This window comes from Leptinotarsa decemlineata, unplaced genomic scaffold (assembly GCF_025532065.1).
Source record: "Leptinotarsa decemlineata unplaced genomic scaffold, Ldec_3_MD MMD2_tig00026345_RagTag_RagTag, whole genome shotgun sequence".
Classification (NCBI taxonomy): Eukaryota; Metazoa; Arthropoda; class Insecta; order Coleoptera; family Chrysomelidae; genus Leptinotarsa; species Leptinotarsa decemlineata.
In genome coordinates, this window is record NW_027412696.1 from 653391 (window position 1) to 677080 (window position 23690).

Genomic DNA, 23690 nt, shown 5'->3' on the forward strand with positions numbered 1-23690 from the left:
AGAGGGTAGAATTTTCAGCTACAAAATGGAACATCATACAAGCGTAAGAAAATGGGAAAGTAACTTTGTTCGTATAATTTTTTTTCATTTGAAGGTTCTATATAAAGTGTTGTAAGGGGTGAAATTTTTCGCGGTGGAACCCAGGACCAAATCAAATCAAATCAAAGCATGCTTTATTATCTGAAGAATAGAATTCTTATTGACAAAGCTCCTAAATATATTAGTACATAAATCCTAACTGCTTAAAATGAGCAGGAAGTCATGATAATTAAATGAAATTAAAATTATGCAAACCAATATGGATTGTCGGATGTTAAAAGTGGATGTACTTAATGTATATATACAGACATGTTACTATAAAATATTTTCACAACAATACAGTAGAATAGAAATAAAAACAGTTTTCCCTAATTTATTCTATATTAATTGGTTATAAATACAAAACAGGAAAGAATTGTCAGATGATAAAAACATTAAAATAATATATATACACATATATATATATATATATATATATATATATATATATATATATATATACACATATATATATACACATATACACATACACAGATATATACACACACATAGACCCATGTACACATATATAATAATTTTATAAAATGTTTGATTTCTTAATACGGTTAATATGTACATACATATACATATACATATACATATACATATACATAGTCATACATACACACCTACCTTTAAAACTATTTAGTGAGAGACATAGATACGACATATTTTGTACTGCTGTCACAGCTATTCAAAATTTTGTTCAAAAAATTCCCTCAAATCATAAAACGGTCTTGTTATTAAATTTTTTTTTACAGCCCTTCTGAATTTCGGAGTGCTATGAATATTTTAAATTTGCTTCGGTAGATGGTTGAACATTTTCGTACCATTGTAAACAATTGAATTTTGGTATTGGGTGGTTCTGGGAACTGATAAAGGTATATATTGGCCATTTGCCCTAGTATTACGTGCAGTGTCAGATTTTAATAAATGTAGTTTATGCTTATGAACTAAACTAGTTGATTCTAGCACGAAAATTGATGTTAACGTGAGTATCCTCCGAGATGTAAATAAGGGTTTACATGAAGTTTGGTGATTAACATGGCATAAGTATCCCAGTGCTCTCTTTTGTAGCTATACAGGGGTTATAGAGCGAGAAGAATACTATCTTTTCAAGTGAAATTAGCTTCCGCAAATCCAATTCTTTCAATACTCATTTGATATGAATAAAATAGGGGGGGCAACAAAATGGAGAATTTTATAGGATTTACAGAACATGCCGAAAATGTCATCAGTAACATTGTTTTCCAATCGAAATAATATTAATTGTATAAGTATATATCCGTTATTTTATGCAGTCACAAAGGAGCAATATGTGGAGTGATTCATATTATGTGTAATGTAGACACGATCCGATTTATCTCTCAAAATCATTTGAAGTTATTCACATATCATGAAATATATTCGCTTTTCCGTGTTGATGACAATCGTGAGTCACTCTCGGTCTATTGCTGCTTTCTCTTTTTCCTGGTAGAGTTCGATGACAATTATGATGTCAGACATCGTTCGAATCGAATGCTCAAAGTGAAGTGACTCATGTACAATTTTATTTGTAATTAAGTTCGGGTAATTTTTTTATGCACCTATTATAGGAATGATGCGAAACTGTGTTCTTAGCGAGGATTGTAATAACTACCAATTGTGCTATGTTCGAATGTGGGTAACAATTTTTCTTGTTGAATGTTGAGATTCGTACTTCCATTGTCCAAAAAAGTGGTAATTAGATTTAAAATCTGTAAGATTTCACTATCGTCTTCAGGTAACTACTACCTCATTCTCAATGCTTCGAGATTATTCATAGCTCCACTTGGTGTGTATTTTTCTCTCTAATCTTTCAGATCGCGCTGTTTTCCAGTTTATTGTTTAATATGATTCTAAAGGGCATTCAATTTGTTGCAGATTCCTGCTTCCATTATATAAAAAGTTGTTAAAATATTTGAATTCTACGGAAAAAAATAAAATTCATTTTTATACACCAAGAAACTGTCAACCACGTTCAATTCAGAGGCACTAAATTTATTTACAACTATTTTCTAACCCGAATATTTTTCTATATATATTGTAAAACTAATTGTTTTCCTGGACTCCATTTTGTTCACAAGTTGTGTTTTATAAGAATACAATTTATGATAATTGTCTCGATAATTTTGGAATGACGTACTTGGGCTGGAAATTCTTTGTCTTCTACAGCAAAAGCACAGTTTTCCACATTTTTTACTTTAAGTAGGATGTGATGGTGACGTTTAAATTCAGATCTAAGTAGTCTTGAGAAATGGACATACGACTCCACGTACGAAGACACCATCAATGAAATCGACATCAGAAATAATTTCTGTAAATGAGGATTCCAACGTCAGATATTACTGCAAACAATTAGACGATGTCGGAATCGTCAAACTGAATGTCACTGATGACGTCTATGACAGATCAAAACAGTGGATTATGGATACAACACCCTGATTGTTGAACAATTCATTTTACACATTATTTATACAATTTTTGGATAAGCAAGAGTGTGAATTACACTGCACTTTTTCTCTCGTTTCAGTGCAGAATAGTTTGTGTTTCATAAGACTTAACATATACATATTCAGCAGCATTCAGCTGTTATTTAGCAATATCTCAAATTTGCCATCCTTGCTGAAAGTGGAGTAAGTGAAATACTTTTAGTTCTTTTAAAAGTTAAATTTTTGTAATTTTGAATAAATTCACTGATTCACCTAACTATAGAAACACTCACTTCTTATAGACCCCCAAAAAGAAGAGAGGAGTATCACTCCCACAGTCACTTTTTATTTTTATTTTATTTATTAAGTAATTTGCAGAACAAGCAGTTCCAATAATCGATTACAATATCAAAAACTAATTAAATAACCATTATCAATATAATACAATGATTAAAACTAAAGTTACTTTAAATTACCCGAATCAAAATCAAATTCGAAGACACATTCAGTTGAAAATGACAAATGGACCTTTTTCATTCAAATTGACTCTCAGTTACAATTAGTAATAATTTCTAACGATGACATTAAACACATTCACATTACATTTGACAAAGAAATCTATACTCCTCAAACAATTTGCTAGAGAACACATATTGTATAGTGGAATTCAAACCTAGATTGGGTCGAGGTTTAGGCAAAACAAATATATCAGTCCTTCTATTATTGAAGTATGTACTGCAGTTCAGATAAATTTTTGACAAGTGTCGATTATCTACTTTATTATGCAATAGCTTATTGAAAAAGTTTTCTTCTAAATTCTAAGGTTGTTTGTCTCTGGGAATTCTAAAAATGTCTCAGGAAAAGGGGTTTTTTTCAGTTTTCAATTCTGAAATCTCTAATGCAATATTTTAATTTATGAAACGTTTGTTCTAATGATTCGAACGAAACATAATCCCAACTTCATATTTCTGATAAACACCAAACTTACATGCACATTATGTGTTTAGATAATATTTTTGTTGACCTCATTACCAAATGCATTTCCAGAAATATATTTTTTGATGCAAAGTTTAGTTTTCCTAGTTTTATCAGAAAATGACTCATATTTGTTTTGTTGAAAATTATCTTTTGTTTAGTCTTAAAATATTCAACAGATTTTCTACTCTCATTAAACAAATAAAAATCGTATCAAATATAACAAAGAATACTCCTAAATGGCACATTTAAGAGATCCGTCGATTGTCACAGACAGCCCCGTATCTGGGGTAGGTACTATGTGACATATCATGGGATGATCTGTGAAACTCTACAAATTGTAATAAAATAAAATAAAAACTTAGTGTTTATTGTAAATTGAACTTCTTCAAAATATTTTTAGGAAAAAACGTACGTATCATTTTGACGTTTGGTAAATTTTTTAGTTTTTTTTTTAAGCAAAGGTAAAAAATTTCTATGTCGTCCAAACCAACTTAGTCGGAATTGCAGAAATTATAAACAATTTAATAAAAAAAGGGGGACTTGGTTTTTTGCAAATATCTCGGAAAATATTAAAGATATCTGAAATTTAAAAGAAGATTCTTAAAGAGGAGGAAATTTACTAAGAAAAAAGTCCCACCTCCCGGTACTCTTATCACCAATATTTATAATTTTAATTTAGAGGCGAAAATAGGCAACCTATTTTTTTTTTATTTCTTTGAAAATGTGACATTTGACATGTTCAGAATAGTACGTGTCAGCTAAAAGTAGGACTCATTTTTATCAGTTTTTTCATTCATTGAGTGAAGTATATGGCAGAGTTTCATAAAAAACAATTTTTGATCAATTTTTTAAACTTTGCAACCACTCTGCTCCGGAATATCGTCTAACAGTCCGATATTGAAATTGTTTGTGCCAATGATTGAATTCCTTATGAATAATTATCTATTCATAAGCGTATACGTTATAATATGACCTCATAGTGGCAGTCAATACTCAATACAATAGTATAGGTTAATGATCGAAATGGGCATTTGCTTTGATCTACAATAAATTTATATCACATCAATTCGCATGGTACAGTAGTTTACTATTGTGAAACAAAAACAATATTAGGGAAATGTTACGTTAATTAGGGATCACGATGTGGCTGTATCTCATTTTATCGTTTACGAAAACCTTGATACAGTGATAACTCTAACCAACTGAATAATTCCGAAATTAATTCAAAGAAATAAGTCAATTTTATCACTTAACGTCGCGTCATCCATTGGAGTAAGTAATCCTCTCCTTAACTGAAAATATTTTTGGTACAGAATTTTTTTTTTTAAAAATATCATTGGAAAAGCCTGATGGATGTTGTTTAATAAATTTAGTGAGAATTGAGAATATATACGAACCTTCAGTAGTTACTTGGTCAGTAGAAGCTCGTATTCATAAATTATCTCAGAATGTAGGCAACAAGTATCGGTTTTCCATCTTTCCTTAATAATAATAATGTATGTTTTATGGGCTACAACTTTCTAGTCGTTCAGTGAAAGATTGTAATCATCGACATTTCTAACCAAACAGGAACGCCAAAAATAATGTTTGGAGTACAGAGTATTGAAACCATGGGTTTCAGGTAACCTCTGAAAATGAATGTGTTCAACAAAATTGTATTCTGACATTCAACATTGTTTGCTAGTGGGATTATGTTGCTATTAATTAGGAGCTATATATCAGTTGTGGCATATAATAATATAATCAATGAACGGGATTGTCTTGTTGGTTTTATCAATATAGATTGTACATTGTGGAAGAAACACAGCTGTTAATTATTAATTGTTCTGAAAAACTGGAATTACAAGATAATAATAACTGAAAATTGACTCTAATTCATTCATTGATCTAGGTTCTACTCCTTCACATGGCATCATCGATCTAGTTATAGTATTAAGATCTGAAAGGAGGCCGTTTTTCGCCTTTCTGGTTTACCAGATTGAATATATTTCGTATTAAATCGCATACAAAGACAAATACATCCCTAACGTATTGTCTATCAAAATTATTATTTTAGTGGTTACCTATCCTTAATTGAAAAAAAATTGAAATGCTTCATTTTAGTTCTGTCGTTTCTAAAACAATATTCAGATTGATTTCTATAAAATTCTTTCCAATTGGTTCCATGGAAAATTACGATGTCTGCAGTAATTTCGGTGTTATAAATAAAATTATACTTTTTATATATATATATATATATATATATATATATATATATTCGTCGTTACTTTCTGTACTATCGGAACTACAGAAAAATTGTAATCAACTGTTTTACGCACTTTTTGAGATGAATAGAAGATGCCCATGAACTTTTTTGGCAATGCAATTATTTTTAGATATTAAATAAATTTTCGGAAGCAACTAAATAGCAATGAACATATGAAGGCATATATAGGCAATGCATTCGGGATGTATAATAATAATATACGTTTATTATTTACCACAAACCCACAAGCAATATTAAGTTTCAATAAAAAAAAACTAGGTAAATAAAAGGTGAGAGTTCAGTTTTCTTTCAACACCAGGAAAAGAGAAACTGGTCTTCCACTCAAACCCTTACTACAAACTAAACTTAAAACTAAAATACACTTACTGACTAGTATCAGTAAACAAGAAGACGAGAGAAAAAAAAAGGAAAAAAAATATAAACGAGAGAGAGAGAGAAGATAGGAACCCTTTTCATAATTTATTTTCACTTGTGGGGGCAGAGATTCCTTTAGGTCGTGAAACCGCTAGGTTGCATGACGACGCTGTGAGAATTTTATTTTTTTTTTCTGAGTTGGGAGATATTTTCAATTATTTATTCATTTTTGTAGTTCACGCAAACATACAGTCATGGATTTTTTCAAAGAGAAACACGACCTACTGTAGTCGGTTATCTTGTACGTATTCATGTAACTAGCAATATTATATGAAAAACTACGTTTGAAAATTTCCTTTCTATGTCGAGGAATAGTGATAAAAAAGTTTGTCGAGTATTTTTATCATGTATGTCTTTTCTATATATGACTTTATCATGGAGATATTTGAGTTGCTTGTATTTCAAAAGTTTGTAGAAGTAGCAAAGGATATGTAGTTTACGCCTGTTGGACATATTGAGCCATTCAATTTCTTTAAATTTATGGAAGATTCTCTGCCTGCTTTTTATGCCAAAAATAAGTCACAAACAGCAGTTCTGGATTTTCTGAATACGTTGACTATCCAAACCATCTAAACATGGTCCATATACAATATCACAATAGTTGAATTGGGAAAGCACTAATGAATCACACAGCATTTTTTTTACATATAGTCTATATGAAGTCAATCCGAACAGATGAAAGAGACTAATGGCATTACTCTTTACAACTAATAAGAATCCGTGTGTAGGTTTATGAAAATAAAATTAATTTTGAACAAAAAATTATACTACGCCGCCCATACCATACAAAGAAACTGCCGACGTTCGGTAACTATTTAGTTTTTATGCCATTTGAATTGACTTCGTAGGTATATATTATACCTTTGAAATTCATTACATACTCATAATCCGTTTCCGTCAAAACAAAAATCGACGAGTCAAGAGTGCATTAAAAAAATTTCATCAAGTGCCAGCCACTGCCTGCTTCGTTTTTGGTTCACCTCTGTATACATCCTGCCTTGCTAAAATCTCCAATAGCTTTGTAATGTTAATTCGACATTATATTAAAACAAATGCTCGTTAGGTATTTTGGTCAAGGTGAGGTGAATATAAATACTGTGAGAATTTCACTGTTGGTTATGTGTTCATAAGATTGTTACAATATGAGATATCTCTACATTTCATAGCTAATGATTTCGAACATGAGGATATACTCGTAGGTAAATATTAAGTACATATTAGGTCAGTAACAACGTATAATAATGAAAAATGTTTAGAATTATAGTCGAAAGTATATAGTATATCTTCATGAAATAATGTACTACCAAGAGTTGTTTCGTTCATATTTTCTTTTAATAGCTTTCGTGGGAAAGTTGTAATAAAACAATTAATATTTCAGACATTTGTAATAATATATAATTTCAGTTGGACAAAAGCTTTATTTTTTGGCCTTCATTTTTTTTTTAAGAGTCATCACCCGAAGACTATTGGGGATACTAACAATCGAAACGTCGTAAAGTAACTTGGATTGGAATCTCTTAACTTTTTAATTTTATTTTTTGTTCAATTTGTTCCATTTTTACTTATATTTCATTTCACTATTATTTCATTTCAGGTTTTTTCAGCTATTCATTTTCATTCTTCTTTAATTTTTAATTCTTCTTTAGTTCTTTCAGGGATTTCAAATTATTATTTTATATAATATCAGACAATGGAAGTCCGAACTAATGAAATTCATGCATTTTTTCAAATGGAATTATTGTGAATGTTTCTCTTGGGTCTTTTGAAAATGTTAGTCTCTATACAGAAACTAAAAAAAGAAATAGTCTCTGTAATGAAAAGGAAACAGCCGTTATTAGGTAATACGTCTACATTTTAGATCCGTCGAGTTTTATTAAAAGAGAATTATTTTCCGATTTTAACTACATTCCCAATTTTACGTCCAAGCTAGGATGTGAATCACCTTGAAATATTTCAAGGGTATTGGGGACCAAGTAATAATATGTTGTTTCAAAGCACTCTAAATTCTGTTTAGAGGAGTTTTTACATTTATAAATTCTATTCAATATGTTTTTTTAAATTACCATTCAAAATTCAAATATGATTGTACTCGAAATTTCAAAATTTGAAGATGGTAATAAAATATTTTGGGATCAATATCTCTCTTTTGCTTGAGAATGAATGTGATAAATTCACAAATTCCGGAACAGAAGTTCTTCCTTCATTAAAATATCAACGGCTTTCGGCATTTTTCTAAAATGGTAATACATTTCTTGATAGCGGTTGTTTCGTTTATCCACCTTGTATGTAAATGCTGGTAGTGCAAAATTATGAATAGAAAATTATTTCAAAACTAGCTGACCCGGCGAGCTCCGTTCAGATTCAAGATTTTGAATGAACAGCAATTAATTTTTATATATAGAGATTCTTGCATTAAACAAACACATTACCGGTCAACTTTGCCATTATTTAAAATAAACCATAGCCATAGACAACATTACGTGAACTGTCAGTTGCGTTTTAATAAAACACGACACGATTATCACTGATGTTTTGCCTCTTTCATTATTATTATTTTTATTGATAAAATGCCCGATGAAGACAAATCCAAAAACACAAAATTCATAAAAATAGCATAGCTCCAACCGTTTACAATCAAATTATAAAATATATTGCAACCCCCTCTATGTAACTTGAAACCTGAGTTGAACTTTGATTAATATCTAGTAGCCGTCTTTTTAGTCCTAAAAAGAGCCTTTAAGGTGATAGATAGAAACATATATTGCTGATTAAAGTAAAAACGTTATGGTACGAGAGAAAAGGTTCATGATTGGTTGGACTACGGAAGAACGGAAATGAAAATTTACGGTAAAGGAGGCTTTTTTTGGGAAAAAATAAATCATTTTGGTGTACATATTTGAGTATGAAATCATAAATTTAGTTGCACTGTTAAAAGAACGAAGTACTAGGAAGTATTGATTGATACATGAAAATAAATAATAATAATAATGATGTTTATTTCAAAAAAATGTATAAAAAGATGAAAGATGAACATATAACAAGCACAGAAATAAACATAAGAAGTCTCTGAAGCTCATAGAGCTTGTGCGTGACATTTATTGAGTTTACAAATCTATACAAAAATACAATTTAAAATTATAGAAAAATACAATTTAAAATTAAAAAATTGTTTCTGAAAGATTGCGGTTATGATGAAGTGAATGAATACAGTTGAAGTAGTTTCTGAATAAATATCGGAATATATAACTGCCTGAGTGCTGAAATTATCAAGATTGGTTTAGTGATGTCAATTTTGAGAAGTTTGTTTTTATCGGGAAATATGGTCAGAATTAGGGAAAATTAAAAACTCGGTTGGATAATGTCAATTTCGGGAAGTTTTTATGAAAATGTTGAATTCAGTTCCTAAATAAATATTTGGTCTGATGTATGTTATGTATGTTACTCGTAAGTTAGCGTAGTAGTTTTAAGTCTATGAGATCGTTGAAAACTTTTTTATCTGTACACTTCAACCACATGGAGTTTGTAGGATGTATACGATTTAACCTTTTTTATATAATCAGGAAGTAGATTATAAACTTTTGGAGCTAAAAATTCCACTGACCTTTGACCGATAGTTTTTCCTCATGTCGTTTCGTTGATATATCTACTTTTTGTTCTCGTGTTGTGATGATGTTCAATTGCTTGTAATTTTATTTTGTTTTTGTGGATATTGATTAGAATCCGATAAGTGAAGATTTGTCTTATATCAAAAATGCCATTTTCCAGAAATAATAAATCACTGGAATAAATAATATTTTTCCTGTAAATTATCCTCAGAATCCACTTTTGCATAACGTTTAAATTATGCAGATTACATGGAGCTACGCCACCCCATCACAATATTCCATATGACAACTGGGAGTGTATTAATGCGAGATATATTTCATCAGTTTGGACTTCCATTGTCTAATATAATATAAATTGATTTGAAATCCCTGAAAAAAATAAAAGTTTATCCGAAAATAACATTTTTATTAAAACAAAAACTGAAATTACAAAGAAATAACATACAAGCTACAACCAGAAAATGAAAAATTGAAATATTAATAAAAGCTGAAAATTAAAAAATATTATTAACAAACATGAAAAATAAAAATTAAAAGATTCCAAACCAAGTTACGCCACGACGTTTCGATTGTTAGTATCCACAATCGTCTTCGGGTGATAACTGGACTTATTCCTCCAAGATCTGACTATTTATAGCTCATTCGGGTGCTTTCACCTTTCACCTAGCCCCATTTTCCGCTTCATTGGTTTTAGCGGGAGATGACCATTTGGCGGGAGTTGGTCGTTTTTCGCTTGATAAGAGGTTTCCATATGTTACGTATCTCTAAGCTAGTGCTAGACTTAATGTATTGTTAAACAACATATACGCAGCTTCCTTGAATTTTCTCCTAAACCAGTGTTCCTCTTTGTGGATGATTTCAGCTTGAGCCCACTTGATATTATGTTGATGAGTCCAAACATGCTCTGCTATTCTGGATTTGCTGGTTTCTCCTCGCTGTGTCTTTTTCTTGTGCTCAGCAATGCGAACTTTCAATGGCCTCTCTTCACCGATGTATGATTCTCCGCACTCGCAGGGTATCCGGTAAATGCAATTCTTGGAATCGCAGTCCGCGTTTGGTGGCCTGGTTTTTGTGAGGCTGCTACGGATAGTGTTTCCAGATCTGAAGCAGGTCCTGATGTTATACTTGGACCCAATCCTTCTTATCCTTTCCGATAATCGTCTGATGTAGGGGAGTACAAGTACTGGTTGTGGCGGCTTCTCTTCCTTGTGGAGCTGTCTCCTAGCTAAAGCCTGTTCTACCATCACTCTGGAGTAACCATTCCGTCGAAGGTAATTTTTAATGATGCCTATTTCTTTTTCGAGACCTTCCTTTGTATTACAGAGCTCGAAAGCACGGTCTAGTAGAGTCTTGATGATTCCTCTCTTAGTCGATTGATGGTGGTTGGATTTCTAGTTCAGATACTGTCCTGTGTGAATGGGTTTTCGATATACAGATGATTTCCATTTAGTGTCGGTCCTCTTCACCAATACGTCCAAGGAAGGCGTTGTCCAACAACGCATTCAGTCAAGCTAGCGTAGAGATACGTAACATATGGAAACCTCTTATCAAGTGAAAAACGACCAACACCCGCCAAACGGTCATCTCCCGCTAAAACCAATGAAGCGGAAAGAGGAAAGAGGGGATAGCACCCGAATGACCTATAAATAGTCAGATCTCTGAGGAATAAGTCTAGTTATCACCCGAAGACGATTGTGGATACTAACAATCGAAACTTCGTGACGTAACTTGGTTTGGAATCTTTTTATTTTTATTTTTCATTTTTGTTAATAATATTTTTTTAATTTTCAACTTTTATTAATATTTCAATTTTTTATTTTCTGGTTGTAGCTTGTATGTTATTTCCTTGTAATTTCAGTTTTTTGTTTTAATAAAATTGTTATTTTCGGTTAACCTTTTATTTTTTTCAGGGATTTCAAATCCCTGAAATGTCAATTAGACAATGGAAGTCCGAACTGATGAAATACACCACGAAACATCGTCAACCACCTTCAAACAAATGCGAGATATAATGTTTTCAAGTTCTCTGTACTCAAAAAGTCAGCGAGATATCTAAATTTGATAAGCAACCCCTTAGCTTATTTTTAACATGATTAACGTGAAGGTCCCCTTTTAAGTACCTGCCTATAATTATTCCTAAGTACTTCGACCTATCTTTTTCTAGAATGTTTGTTATATTGCTCACCACCAAAGAACCTAATTCTGGTAAATAGTTGGAATATGAAGTGAATGGTAAATAATATGATTTTTCATCATTCATTGTTGAACTGTTGACTTTGAACCAGTCACATATAACATGTAAGTCTTATTCGATTTTATTTTTTACATCTGTCCAAGTTTTGTCCTCATGAAGTATTGCCATATCATCAGCAAAACTGATGATTTTACCTGTAGATCGATATGTCATGAGACTGTTTATGTAAAGAGTGAATAATAGAGGTCCAAGAACCGTTCCCTGTGGAACTCCATAAGAAACTGCCCTTGGGAACTCACTATTCCATCGATTTCTGTAACTTGTTTTCGTCATCTCATTAGTTGGTATGCGGGTCCTCTTATTCCATAGGATTGAAGTTTTTGGAGAAGCCGTTTGTGACACACTGTATCGAAGGCTTTTGATAGATCTACAAAATCGCAAATTAATGGAATTTTTTGTCCATTGCCTTTTAGATATCAGTGGTTAAAACATATATCGCATCCTCTGTACTTCGACCTTCCCTAAATCCAAACTGGTTGTGAGAACTCTAAATTTTTCAAAAAATGCAACATTTGTGTCTTCACGATTTTCTCAAATATTTTAGAAAACACCGACAACAAAGAGAATGGCCGGTAATTTTCGATTTTTGCCTTTTTCAATTCTTGTACAAGGGCTTGATGATTCCTAACTTCAAGCAATTTGGAAATTTACTTTGTTGTAAACACGTGTTTATCACAAATGTCAGAGGAGCAGTAATGCCATTTTTTAGCTCTATTACCGTTTTAGATCTAATAGAATCCTATCCAGACGATTTTTTTGTTTTCAAATTACTTATCACGTCCATTACTTCTCCTTCACTCACAGGTTTCAAGAATATGCTATTACCTAGATTGTCGATATTTTCCGAAAAATTTGGTGGTGCCGTTATTTTTGACGCATATTATTGTCCCAGTTCACTATGATATATGTTGAATTGATTTGCAATATCATGTTTAGAATTAAGGATTGTGTCATTAACCTCCAGAGATTCTATTTTTGTTATGGAATTTGGTTTTGGGCAGATTTCGTTAATCGCATTCCATAATCCGCTAGAGGTATTGGGACTTCTGGAAATGATTTCATTCATGTAATTTATTTTTAAGTTCTGATTTTTCGACTGGGGTTATTCTTGAGAATATTGTATCTCTCTTTCAGTGTAGTATTGCCAGGATCCGTCTGTAATTTATTATATATCTCATTTTTTTCATTTAACATTTTCAAAATATCTGGTATTATCCACGCTCTTCTTATTTTGTTGGACTTCAGTTTTATATTTTTCGTGTGTTTCTGAATATATTCTTTAGTTATGCGTATGAAAGTTTCCATGCTATGGAAAGGCAGGGAAAATAAACAGGTCACAAATAAAACCATTGCCTTTTTCTCCGACAGCCAGACGGCAATTAAGGCGCTCAGCTCATTTCAAGTCTTCTCAAGACTGGTGGGAAGCTGTCTGAGCGCACTCAAGAAGCTAAGCACCCAAAATAGGGTCATTCTAGCTTGAGTACCCGGACATGAGGGTCAAAAAGGCAACGAGGAGGCCAATGTTCTAGCCCGTGAAGGCGCATCGGCCCAGAACAATTCTGCGGGGTAGCGAAAGCATGTATAAAGGCATCCATAAATTCATGGATCCAAGCCGAATCGATATATTGGTGGAATAAGCTCCCAGGAATGACGCAGACGAAAGAGTTCATAAAGAAACCTTCGCCCAGATTCACGTAAGACCTGCTAAACCACAACCGTAAGGTTGTAAGGATAATAGTGGGTCTACTAACGGGGCATAGCCGACTCAGGAAACATATGAGCAACATGGGTCTAACAGAAGAAACCCAATGCAGGTTCTGTTAAGAAGAGGAAGAAACCGCACTGCGTGTGCTCTGTAAATGCGAAGCGATAGCAAGGCTGAGACACGCAAGATGCGGGGAAGAGAAACCAGAGGCTGCCAGCTATATGAAGGGGTCCGTGTCAAGGCTATGGAGTCTCATCAAAGAGATCAAACTAGACAATGAGCTCTAACAACCAAGGAGCATCACAATAGATTTGGAAATGTCGCAGTGAATCAGGCAGTGGGCTAGCTCCCCGACAATCTAATCTGATCTAAGGCTATGGTTATAACTACGAAATATGGGTCAATACTCCAAGAATATCTGGTAATATATCTATGGAAACAATATTCACTGGATGTAAGTCAGTAATTCAACCTTGTTCTGATTATTGTCAGTTCTATTTCAACCTTAATAAACTGTCGCAACTAAAGAAATTGCAGAATAGAGGAATGAAAATCATGTTGAGAACAAATCAGTATACTTCTATTAATGTTGAATTCATTACATTGGTTTTCTGTATCACAAAGACTTTTATATGTAACAATGGTATACTTTCATATTTAAAATTCTTAATAATCTAGCCCACCTTATTTTCAAAACCATGTCACATTCAACTTTGAGATTCATTTTTACTCCACCAGAAATAACTCAAATAATGAAAAATAAATTTTTCCTTTATTATGGGAGCAATATCGGTATATCATAATTCTACCCTTTCTTTAGGTTACTTTTCTCGTGGAAAAGCATAAGAGTCATGGCTAATTTATTTGAGTACATATAACTCTAAGATTTTAGATAATTTCGTTGGTAAATTAAAATCCACGATGAAGTGCACACATTGAGGACACTAATCTGTAACCTTCGATCCTTTCTGGGATTTGTCACTCCCTATACCACAAAGAACTGGCCAATTGTGTTTATCACAGTGCTTGGATTTCTTCACAAGAAAGGAAACTTTGGATGGATACGAAAAACCGACGTGTTCAAGTTGCAAAGAAAGAAGAAAATGTACAAAGTCTCAATCGATCCATAAGTTTCCCCGTATTTTAGTCATTCATTTCAAAAGATTTTCTCTAGCAGAAATATTTAGAGGCAAGTTAAATGTTGCCATCGAATTTCCTCTAGATGGATTAGATATGAACAATTATGCAGCAGACATATAATCTATATGCACTTTCGAATCACAGTGGGTCTACCTACAGCGGACATTATACAGCATTCTGCAGACATCCTTATACTGGCACGTGGCATGAATACAATGATTCACACGTGTCACCAATTTCACCAAAATCGCTTGTGAGTGGAGATGCATACATCCTCTTTTATGGAAAGGAGGAAACGAGTTCGTACCTTTGAGCGTTTTGAAAATTTATTTTTGAACTGTTGATTTTAATGTTATAATGAATTATATGTTATTGTACAATTTTCTATTGAAAAAAAAATCTCCATTCAAAAACAAATCTAAAACAAATGTATTTAAAATATTTCTCATATTTTGTTTCTTTTCAGAGAAGGAGCCTTCGCTCCCCTCGAAAGATGGACAGGCTTCGTAGATCCTTCAGGGATTCATTCCGCAAACGGAAGGATAGGATTCCCGAAAGCTCCAAGCCACATCAGTGGCAGGCAGATGATGCAGCTGTCAAATCTGGAACATGTACTTTCGCTGTCAAATATCTTGGTTGTGTTGAAGTGTTTGATTCAAGGGGTATGCAAGTTTGTGAAGAGGCCCTCAAAGTTTTGAAGGTGAGTTCGGCAACATTTTTAAAGCAGGAAGAAATTAGAAGTTCAGGCACACTCTCAACGTAACAATTTTAAAAATAAAATTCAATGTTGAAATTTTATGTAAATTAAACACAGAAAATTTTTGAAAATTATAATTAGACGGTGTGTTTTTTTGTATAAAAAACAGAATATGAATACAAAGATTTACGTTTGAAAAGTTTGCAAGAATGTTTACATAATTTTCAATACATTTATGAATGATCATACAGTGTCATCTCCAAAGTATGCACCATATGGGAAACTTATTTATTAAGGGTTTTTCGACAAAAAGTTATTCTTGATAAAAGTTTGCCCTTCCCCTAAAACTAAACATGCATCAACAAAATACACTAAAACACACGTAATATACGAGGAACCTTGAAATATTTGATTTTGTGACAAGAGTAAAGTACTCTTATTTTGAAAAATCTTGGGAAATGTTATTCAAAAAAGTTTTTGACCATTGAAAAATACATCTAGATTCAAAGTCATGGCCATCTCAGTGAAGTTTTATTTTTTCACCTTTTTTTTTCTAATGGTGACTATGAAAAACATATTTTTGCTAAAACGATAGACAGCATTCTGTATACAACGGTTCATTTCAAAAGCCTGTAATATTACAAATTACACAACTGTCGTATTAACCACGGTCATTTTTTTGAAAAGTAAATTAATTTTCAAAGTTTTCGGTGCAAAGTTATTTTTATTTTTTGTTATCAACGAAAATTACTCTAAATTATACAGTATTGTAACAAAAACTTAATATTCAATAATATCAAATCACAAAACATCAAAATAAAATAGGTATTTCTGAACAAACTCATTGATTTTTCTGGAGATTCAACTTAAAACACTTATTTTGGACAAGAAAATCTCCAGTTCATGTTTAGTTTTAGGAGATGCACAAACTTTCATCAAGAATAACTTTTTGTCGAAAAACCCTTAATTAATAAGTTTCCCATAGTATGGTGCATACTTTGGGGATGACACTGTATGTTTCTGGGGATGACACTTCTGGATTCTTCAATAAGTGACACACTCACAGCTGCATTCAAAGACTTAAGAATACATCTTAAAACAGTTATACTTGAATATCATTTTACAATGATTTCACTTATTTCACTGGTTTACTTCAATTGCTGATGATTGGAATAGACTGATTACTTTCAGCAACTTCACCGTTTTTCGATAAGACCCCACTATGGTGATACGTCATAGTTATCTTTTCATTCAAAAAATTGATAGGTGGGCATGTTCCGTTGTAATCGCTTACTCGTCACATTCACGACGAAATATGCCATATGTAGGTATAGCATTATATATTTGGAACCGAAAGCCGATGTTATTTCCGGCTATACGGAATGTTTTGGAAATATAAACCGTAGAGGTTAGTTACTGTCTGATCATATTTTTCTTTTTTTTTAGGACAAAACAAAAGCAGTACAGGAAAATCTATGAATCTATAAGGCGCTCTAAGAGCGGTGCCTGTGCGAAAGTATCGATTCACGTTGGATTTAAATCGCTGGAGAGTTCTTTCAGGAAGCTGGAGAGCCATACCCAAAAATGATCTAACAAGCCATAGCATCGAAGGTTGTCCAGCAAACCCTCATGCCACACACAGTCAAATACCTCAGAAATATCAAGCACAACAGCTCTTGACTCTCCATTTTTCTCGATTTCGTTATTCCAAATATGAGTGACATACGATAGAAGGTCGTCTGTTGATTTTTGTTTCCGAAAGCCACATTGATGATCGCTCAAGATGTTAAAGCTTTCTAAATACTTAAGGATATGGTGGTTTACAGCTTTCTCTATATTTTTTATATCACTGATAGAAAAGCCACTGGTCTATATTTAGTTGGAAGATTTTTCTTGCCCTTTTTGGGAATAGGCTGAATGTGAAACAACAAGAAGGAAAAGCCCCTTTCTTGTAACATAGGTTGAAAAGTCTGTAAAACACTGGTGCGTGTTCATTGTCGCACTTTTTAATTATGATGACGGGCACTATTAGGTCAAGACGGCTTGTTGATATTGGGCTGTTTAAAAATTCGCCTGTTTAGACGTTGTCGAAAATTAATTTCCGGCATTGTGGATTCTAGTATGGGAATAGTGGGTGGTGCCTTTCCCAGAAAATCGACTGGAGAGGGATGTAAATTGTTCAGCTAGTTGATTTGCTTTTTTAATGGTTGTTGTTGCAATTGAACTATCCGCTTGTGTTAGTGGTGGAATTGTGTATTATGTAAAGTTTTGATTAACATCTTTAGCTACCGACCAAAATGATCTGGACCCGTTGGGATTGGCAAGCAGTTTATCCCTTAATCTCTGATTGTGAATTTTTTGATTTCATCTATTATAGGTTTGCAGCTGTTGCGAGCATTAACAAACCTAATTCGGTTTTTGGTACTGGAATATTTGCGCCACTGCCGGAAGGTGACAGCTTGCTCGCAATCTTTGTTGAACCAAGGTTTGCCGTTAAAAGTTCGTTTCATTTAAAAAGGAATATATACATCCATGGATGATAGAAAAACTTCTATGACTTCAAAAGCACAAGTTGATGGATCATTAGAGCTGAAACAAACATCCAGCCAGGGGAAATTTCGAAAATTATCTTGAAGATTTTCCCACTCAGCAGAACTGTAATTCCAAACTTTGTGCGGTAATTTACTCAACACTGAAATGAGTTTGTGATCAGAAGATCCTAACACAGACCTTACGGTGTCTGTGTAAGTTTCTGGATTGGTTGTTAGGTATAGATCTAGGTATATTGTTATTGGTATATTGTTAGGTATATTCTGCATTATGGTCAGGAATCCTGGTTGGCTCAATTATAATCTGAGTAAGTCTGCTGCTTATTGCAAAAGCCTCAGTTCCCCACCGTGTTCGTCGTTGATATTTGAAAATTTGAGTCATTCAATATTGTGGACATTGAAGACACCGAATATGAAAATTTCAGCGCTGGGATGATAGATTTGCAGAAAGTCAATGGTGTTTGCAATGGTGTATCGCTTGGTGACTGATAAATGCAGCATATGAATTGAGTGATCTTCTGTGATATTATTTTAAACCGCATAACATCAAAGTTTTGGGGTTGAGTCAGAAATACATTTTGAAGCTTCCAGTGGGCCTCATAGTAGCTGCAGTTAACATGCTATTTCACTGTTGAATGATGTTAGAAGGACCCTGCTGATTGTCAGAAATAGTGGTTTTCGAATAACTTCTACAGAATGATGTCCTTGCAATTTTACCTTATATTTCCACTCTTGAAACAGCCGGCACAATATTGAAACGTTAGTCCGAACCCAAGTTCATGCTGCCTAAGCCGTTTTGATGGGAAAGTGCTACCTGTAATTAACAAGGGCTCCGAACCATCACTTATTACTAATAATAGGCAGGAGGTATTACATTTGACCACCAGTTCATATTTTCTGAACGAGATACGACACTGGGCTATTTGTACTGAAACTTCCTGTTCAAGCTACAGACGCATTCAATTTAATATTGAGAACAGATACAAGGCCAGTTGTGGAATATCATGTTTCAAAAGCTATCGATTGGAGTGGATATAAAAATTCCCTTCAGTCATAATTTGAGGACAGTTTCACTACAATTCACAGTTTTGATTGAATATACATTATATGCTGCATAATTATTCATGTCTAAATCTTCCAGAGAAAAGCCAATGAGAAATTCAGTGTATCTATGAAACTTTCTCCAACTTTCTGTTGGAGAAAAACTCGTTAAATGTATTAGAGAAGTTTGTGAAAACTTATCAATTGATAGATCCATTGCATGTACTTTTACCTTTGCTCTTTGATCACGTCAGTTTTCCCTGTTCATCCAGATTTTTTTGTAAAGCATTGTGAAAGCTTAGTTTGTAAGTATTTCATGGGATAAGGAAAGGCTGATCACAGGAGAAATCGAAGGTTATCAATGAGTGGCCACAGAATTACACTTCAAATTGAATTTTAAATGATTGCCAAACCGTTCACAATTTTAAAGTTTTCCATCCTCAAATAACTTGGCCAGGACTCTTATGATTTTTTTTGTTGCACAATTTTTCATTCAGTTTCGTTAAGACTTGTTTAAATCTCTTGATGGTTCTATTTATGTCCTCTGGTATACCTTCTAAAAGATAACTTAAAAAAACAGAAGAGCATGACAAGAAAGAGCTCAGAGCTCCGCGTCGTTATGGTTTCGAGTGAAATTTATAATGAATCATTTTGAAATTTCAATTTTTTTATTTAAAAATAGGGGAGAATGTTAGATTTAGAATGTATGTTTTCATTATTCCCTCTATACAAGTTTTCTATTTAGTTGATATCTGACAATATTTTTGGAGTTAAATCAAGTTTATTAATAAGAACCTTTTTTGATAAGAGTTGTCAAATAAAAAGAATTCTATTGGACTTTATTTGATAACAAAATTATATCTATCACATATTTAAAAAATAATGAACTACCTTATCACAAAAAGGATGTGAAAAATATTAAAGAATTGAAAACTACTCTAGTTATTCAAATAAGATCTAACCACTGATATTTGATCCTTCACTATCATCTTATGTTCTATTTATGTTTACAGGCCTATGTATATGTTCATAATGTTAAGATTTGTTTTCGATTGATATGAGTATATTTTCATCTGTCAGAATTGTTTGTATATTAGGTTATTAGGATACATTTTCTATAAGATTCATTCATTCACAGTTCTTTGATAACTTCTGCACCCATCATACTAGAAATATTAGTGTGGATGTCTCTAATGTAGCTATCATTTTTAAGGTACTTAGCAACCATCTTGTGTATGATAGACACTGGATTAAGTTGTTCAAGAAACGTTTCTTAATATTTTTCAACCCATTAAGGTCAAAGCTTTTGACTGAAGGATGAGTTATTAGTGTAATCTTGTTGAAACTTGTTACGCTCTGTTTACCCCTACTGTCTTCCTTTGAATAATCTGAGATATGGTGATTATCTCTGTCACTGTAATGGGAGGATACGAAATCGTCATCCTCAGGCAAACAGCAAACAGTTTGTGTTGAAATATTTGTATGATGTAGGACAATTAGAATAATTGCTTGAAGTGGAGATGGATTGAGATATAGAAAATTTTATGTTTCTTGAAGATGACGATATTTCTCTGTTGCTTATGTGTTTTATATTTGTCAGTTATTGTTTTAATTCCAATTCTGATAACGTATTGAGATTATAACTAGAAATAGTCTTTCTGGAACTCAATATTTTATAGAGCAATATTGTCATCATCCGCTACTTTACTTTCGAAGACGCCATCTCGAGATCGACAGATCCTCGAATATCAAATTTAAACGAGGCTTCCCAAGGTAGTCAGTTGCAAAACCTAGCTTCGACTTCGGCCACCGACGGGATTCGTCCTCTGTCTTTCACAAGGCATAAGGTTAAAAACCAGATAAAGTTCAAAACCAGACAGCACTGCTTCGACGTCATAGGTCTCATCAGTGATGTCAGGCTGAACCACAAATGAATAACTGAACTAAACTGCCCTCAAAGGGCAAGCCTAAATAAAGATGGGCGCTACACCTCCCTTTGTGAAGACGCCATCTATGGGATCGACAAAGAACTCAATACTCGAACATCAAAGATAAACGACCCTCCTCAAGGCGGTCAGTTGCAAAGCCTATACTAACTACCAGCTCACTCAACTGACGGAGCTAGTCTTATTCGAATTTTTACATTGACATGAACTTGTAGCTTTTCAGTTTGAATTGTTGTTTTTGATAAGGGAAGCAATTCATAAGTTTTGTTCGCACCTCCATTCTGAGGAATCTTCATGAAAAGATTTTCCCAGCTCGAAAATGAATTGCATTTTATACATTCATTAATAATTTTATAGTTCAGCCGAACAACAGTTCGTATCAGAATATCCTAGCTGTACCTCATGGTGTAAATTTATCATTCAAGCAGAAAGTAATGAACATGGAATAACTCAAAATCAAAATTGAGAGAGATTAAAAATCAGTACTACTACCTAGAAACTATGACATAAATCGAAGCTGATTTGGGTACTCTTTGGAATATTTTAGACAGCTAGGCATGTAAGTTAGATATTGTGGTAGTAACACTCTTTGATTCCATATTATCAACTAGAATTTTATTTCGAGAACCTTGAGGCAACATGAATTTTCAATCCACTTTTGGTCCTCCAGAATCTCCTTTATGATCTAAATATTCCAATCCACGTCAAATGAAACAGATAATAATAATAATAATAATATTTATTAACTTCTCTCGTTAAAAAGTATAAAATTTCTTTCACAAAATAGTACACAGTAACAAGGAAGACGTCCATAGTGTGTAAAACACAATAAACATAATACAATACAAATTAAAAAAATGGAGTGTAAAACATATTAAATATAAAACAATACAAATTTAAAAACATTTACCGTCTAACATACAAATGGGGTGTAAAACATAATAAATATATTACAATACAAATTTATAACATTTATAGTCAACATACATATGAGAGGGTAAATTGTTTACTAATAGCTGCCCGTCTAGAGTGAAGAATTATTGGTTTGCAAAAAATTCATTGATGGTGTAGCAGTTTTTTTGGATGAGATAGGCTTTCAATCGTGCTTTAAAAATCGAAATATTAGGAGATTCTCTCACTGTGCCGTCTAACTTATTGAAAAATTTTGGGCCAAGGTATAGATAACTTTTCTGAAAAAGTGCAGTCCGATGTGCAGCAGTTACCAAAAAATTTTTTGATCGAGTTGAGTAGCCATGATTTTCTCGATTCGCTTCAAATGAAGATATATTTTTGAACACATAAATACATGATTCATATATATACAACCCAGCAAGAGTGAGAATTCTCAATTTCTTGAAGGAATCTCTACATGACTGTTGCCATTCTAGATCATCAATTATTCGGATAGCATATTTTTGGAGTATAAAAACTCTTTGTGCAGAAGATCCCTTCCCCCAATTTAGAATTCCGTATCTTATATGAGAATTGATGGTCGCATAGTACAGGCTGAGCAGAACTTCCTTGCTGCAGTGATTTCGCATGAATCTTAGTGCGTAGCAATTTTTTTTCAATTTATCGCAGAGTAGGTCAATATGTGGATTCCACGTAAGTCTGTGATCTACAGTGAGACCAAGTATTTTTGTTGTTGGGCAAGATGTAACCTCCAGATCGTTATATTTAAATATACTAAGAGGGTCATTCCTATTACCTAATGAGAATTTCATTAACACTGTTTTGTTGATGTTGAGTGGTAGATGGTTTTTAGTAGCCCATGTAATTACTTTATTATAGACCACTTCAGTTAATTCTGGAAGTACTATGGGATTTTTTGCTTTAATCAAAAGGTTGGTGTCGTCTGCATATGCAACTATATGTACCATTGTAAGATCATGAAGGTACTTTATTAGATCGTTAGCATAAATTAAAAAGAAAAGTGGTCCCAGTATGGATCCTTGAGGGACACCCTGATTTATTGTTATTGATTGACTTTTCACACCTTATACAATGACTTGCTGTTTCCTATTTTGAAGATATGTCTTTATCAAATCGTGAGCAATTCCCCGCACCCCAAGTCTATTCATTTTCAAAAGTAATAACTCGTGATCTACACAATCGAACGCTTTTGAGAAATCTATGAACAAACCGCATATTTGAAATTTGCAGTCAAGAGAAGTTATTAAGTGTTCATTGAAGTCATATAGAGCTGTTTCAGTACTTCGATTATTCGTAAAACCATGCTGATTCGATGAGAGAAGGTGATTTGCTGTTAAAAATGTTAGCAGTTGATTTTTAATATTTAACTCAAATAATTTGGATATACTGGATAGTAAACTTATTCCTCTATAATTATCATATGTATTAGGGTCTCCTTTCTTGAATATTGGAGTAACTAGTGCAACTTTTAATTTTTCAGGAAATATGCCATGCTCAACAGAAAGATTAATTAGATATATTAATGGATTACACAACTCATGAGCACATTTTTTAAGGAGATTGTTTGAGATACTGTCAACTCCGCTAGCATCTGAATTTTTGAGTTTATTCACCATGTCAAAATAACCAAATTC

General features: G+C 32.9%; 1 protein-coding gene across 3 annotated transcripts in view; it reads left to right on the top strand.

The window, feature by feature from the left end:
• The window catches only part of numb (NUMB endocytic adaptor protein), a 118810-nt gene that overhangs the window by 79707 nt on the left and 15413 nt on the right, over positions 1-23690 (top strand). For 2 of the 3 annotated variants that reach the window (XM_023164404.2, XM_023164403.2), the window contains exon 2: positions 15357-15590. In XM_023164404.2, coding sequence (XP_023020172.2) covers positions 15384-15590 — 207 coding nt within the window. In that variant the 5' untranslated portion in view covers positions 15357-15383. Of the gene's footprint in view, positions 1-7364; positions 7386-15356; positions 15591-23690 lie in introns of those variants that run through there. The other variant, XM_074183801.1, reaches the window with a different exon arrangement.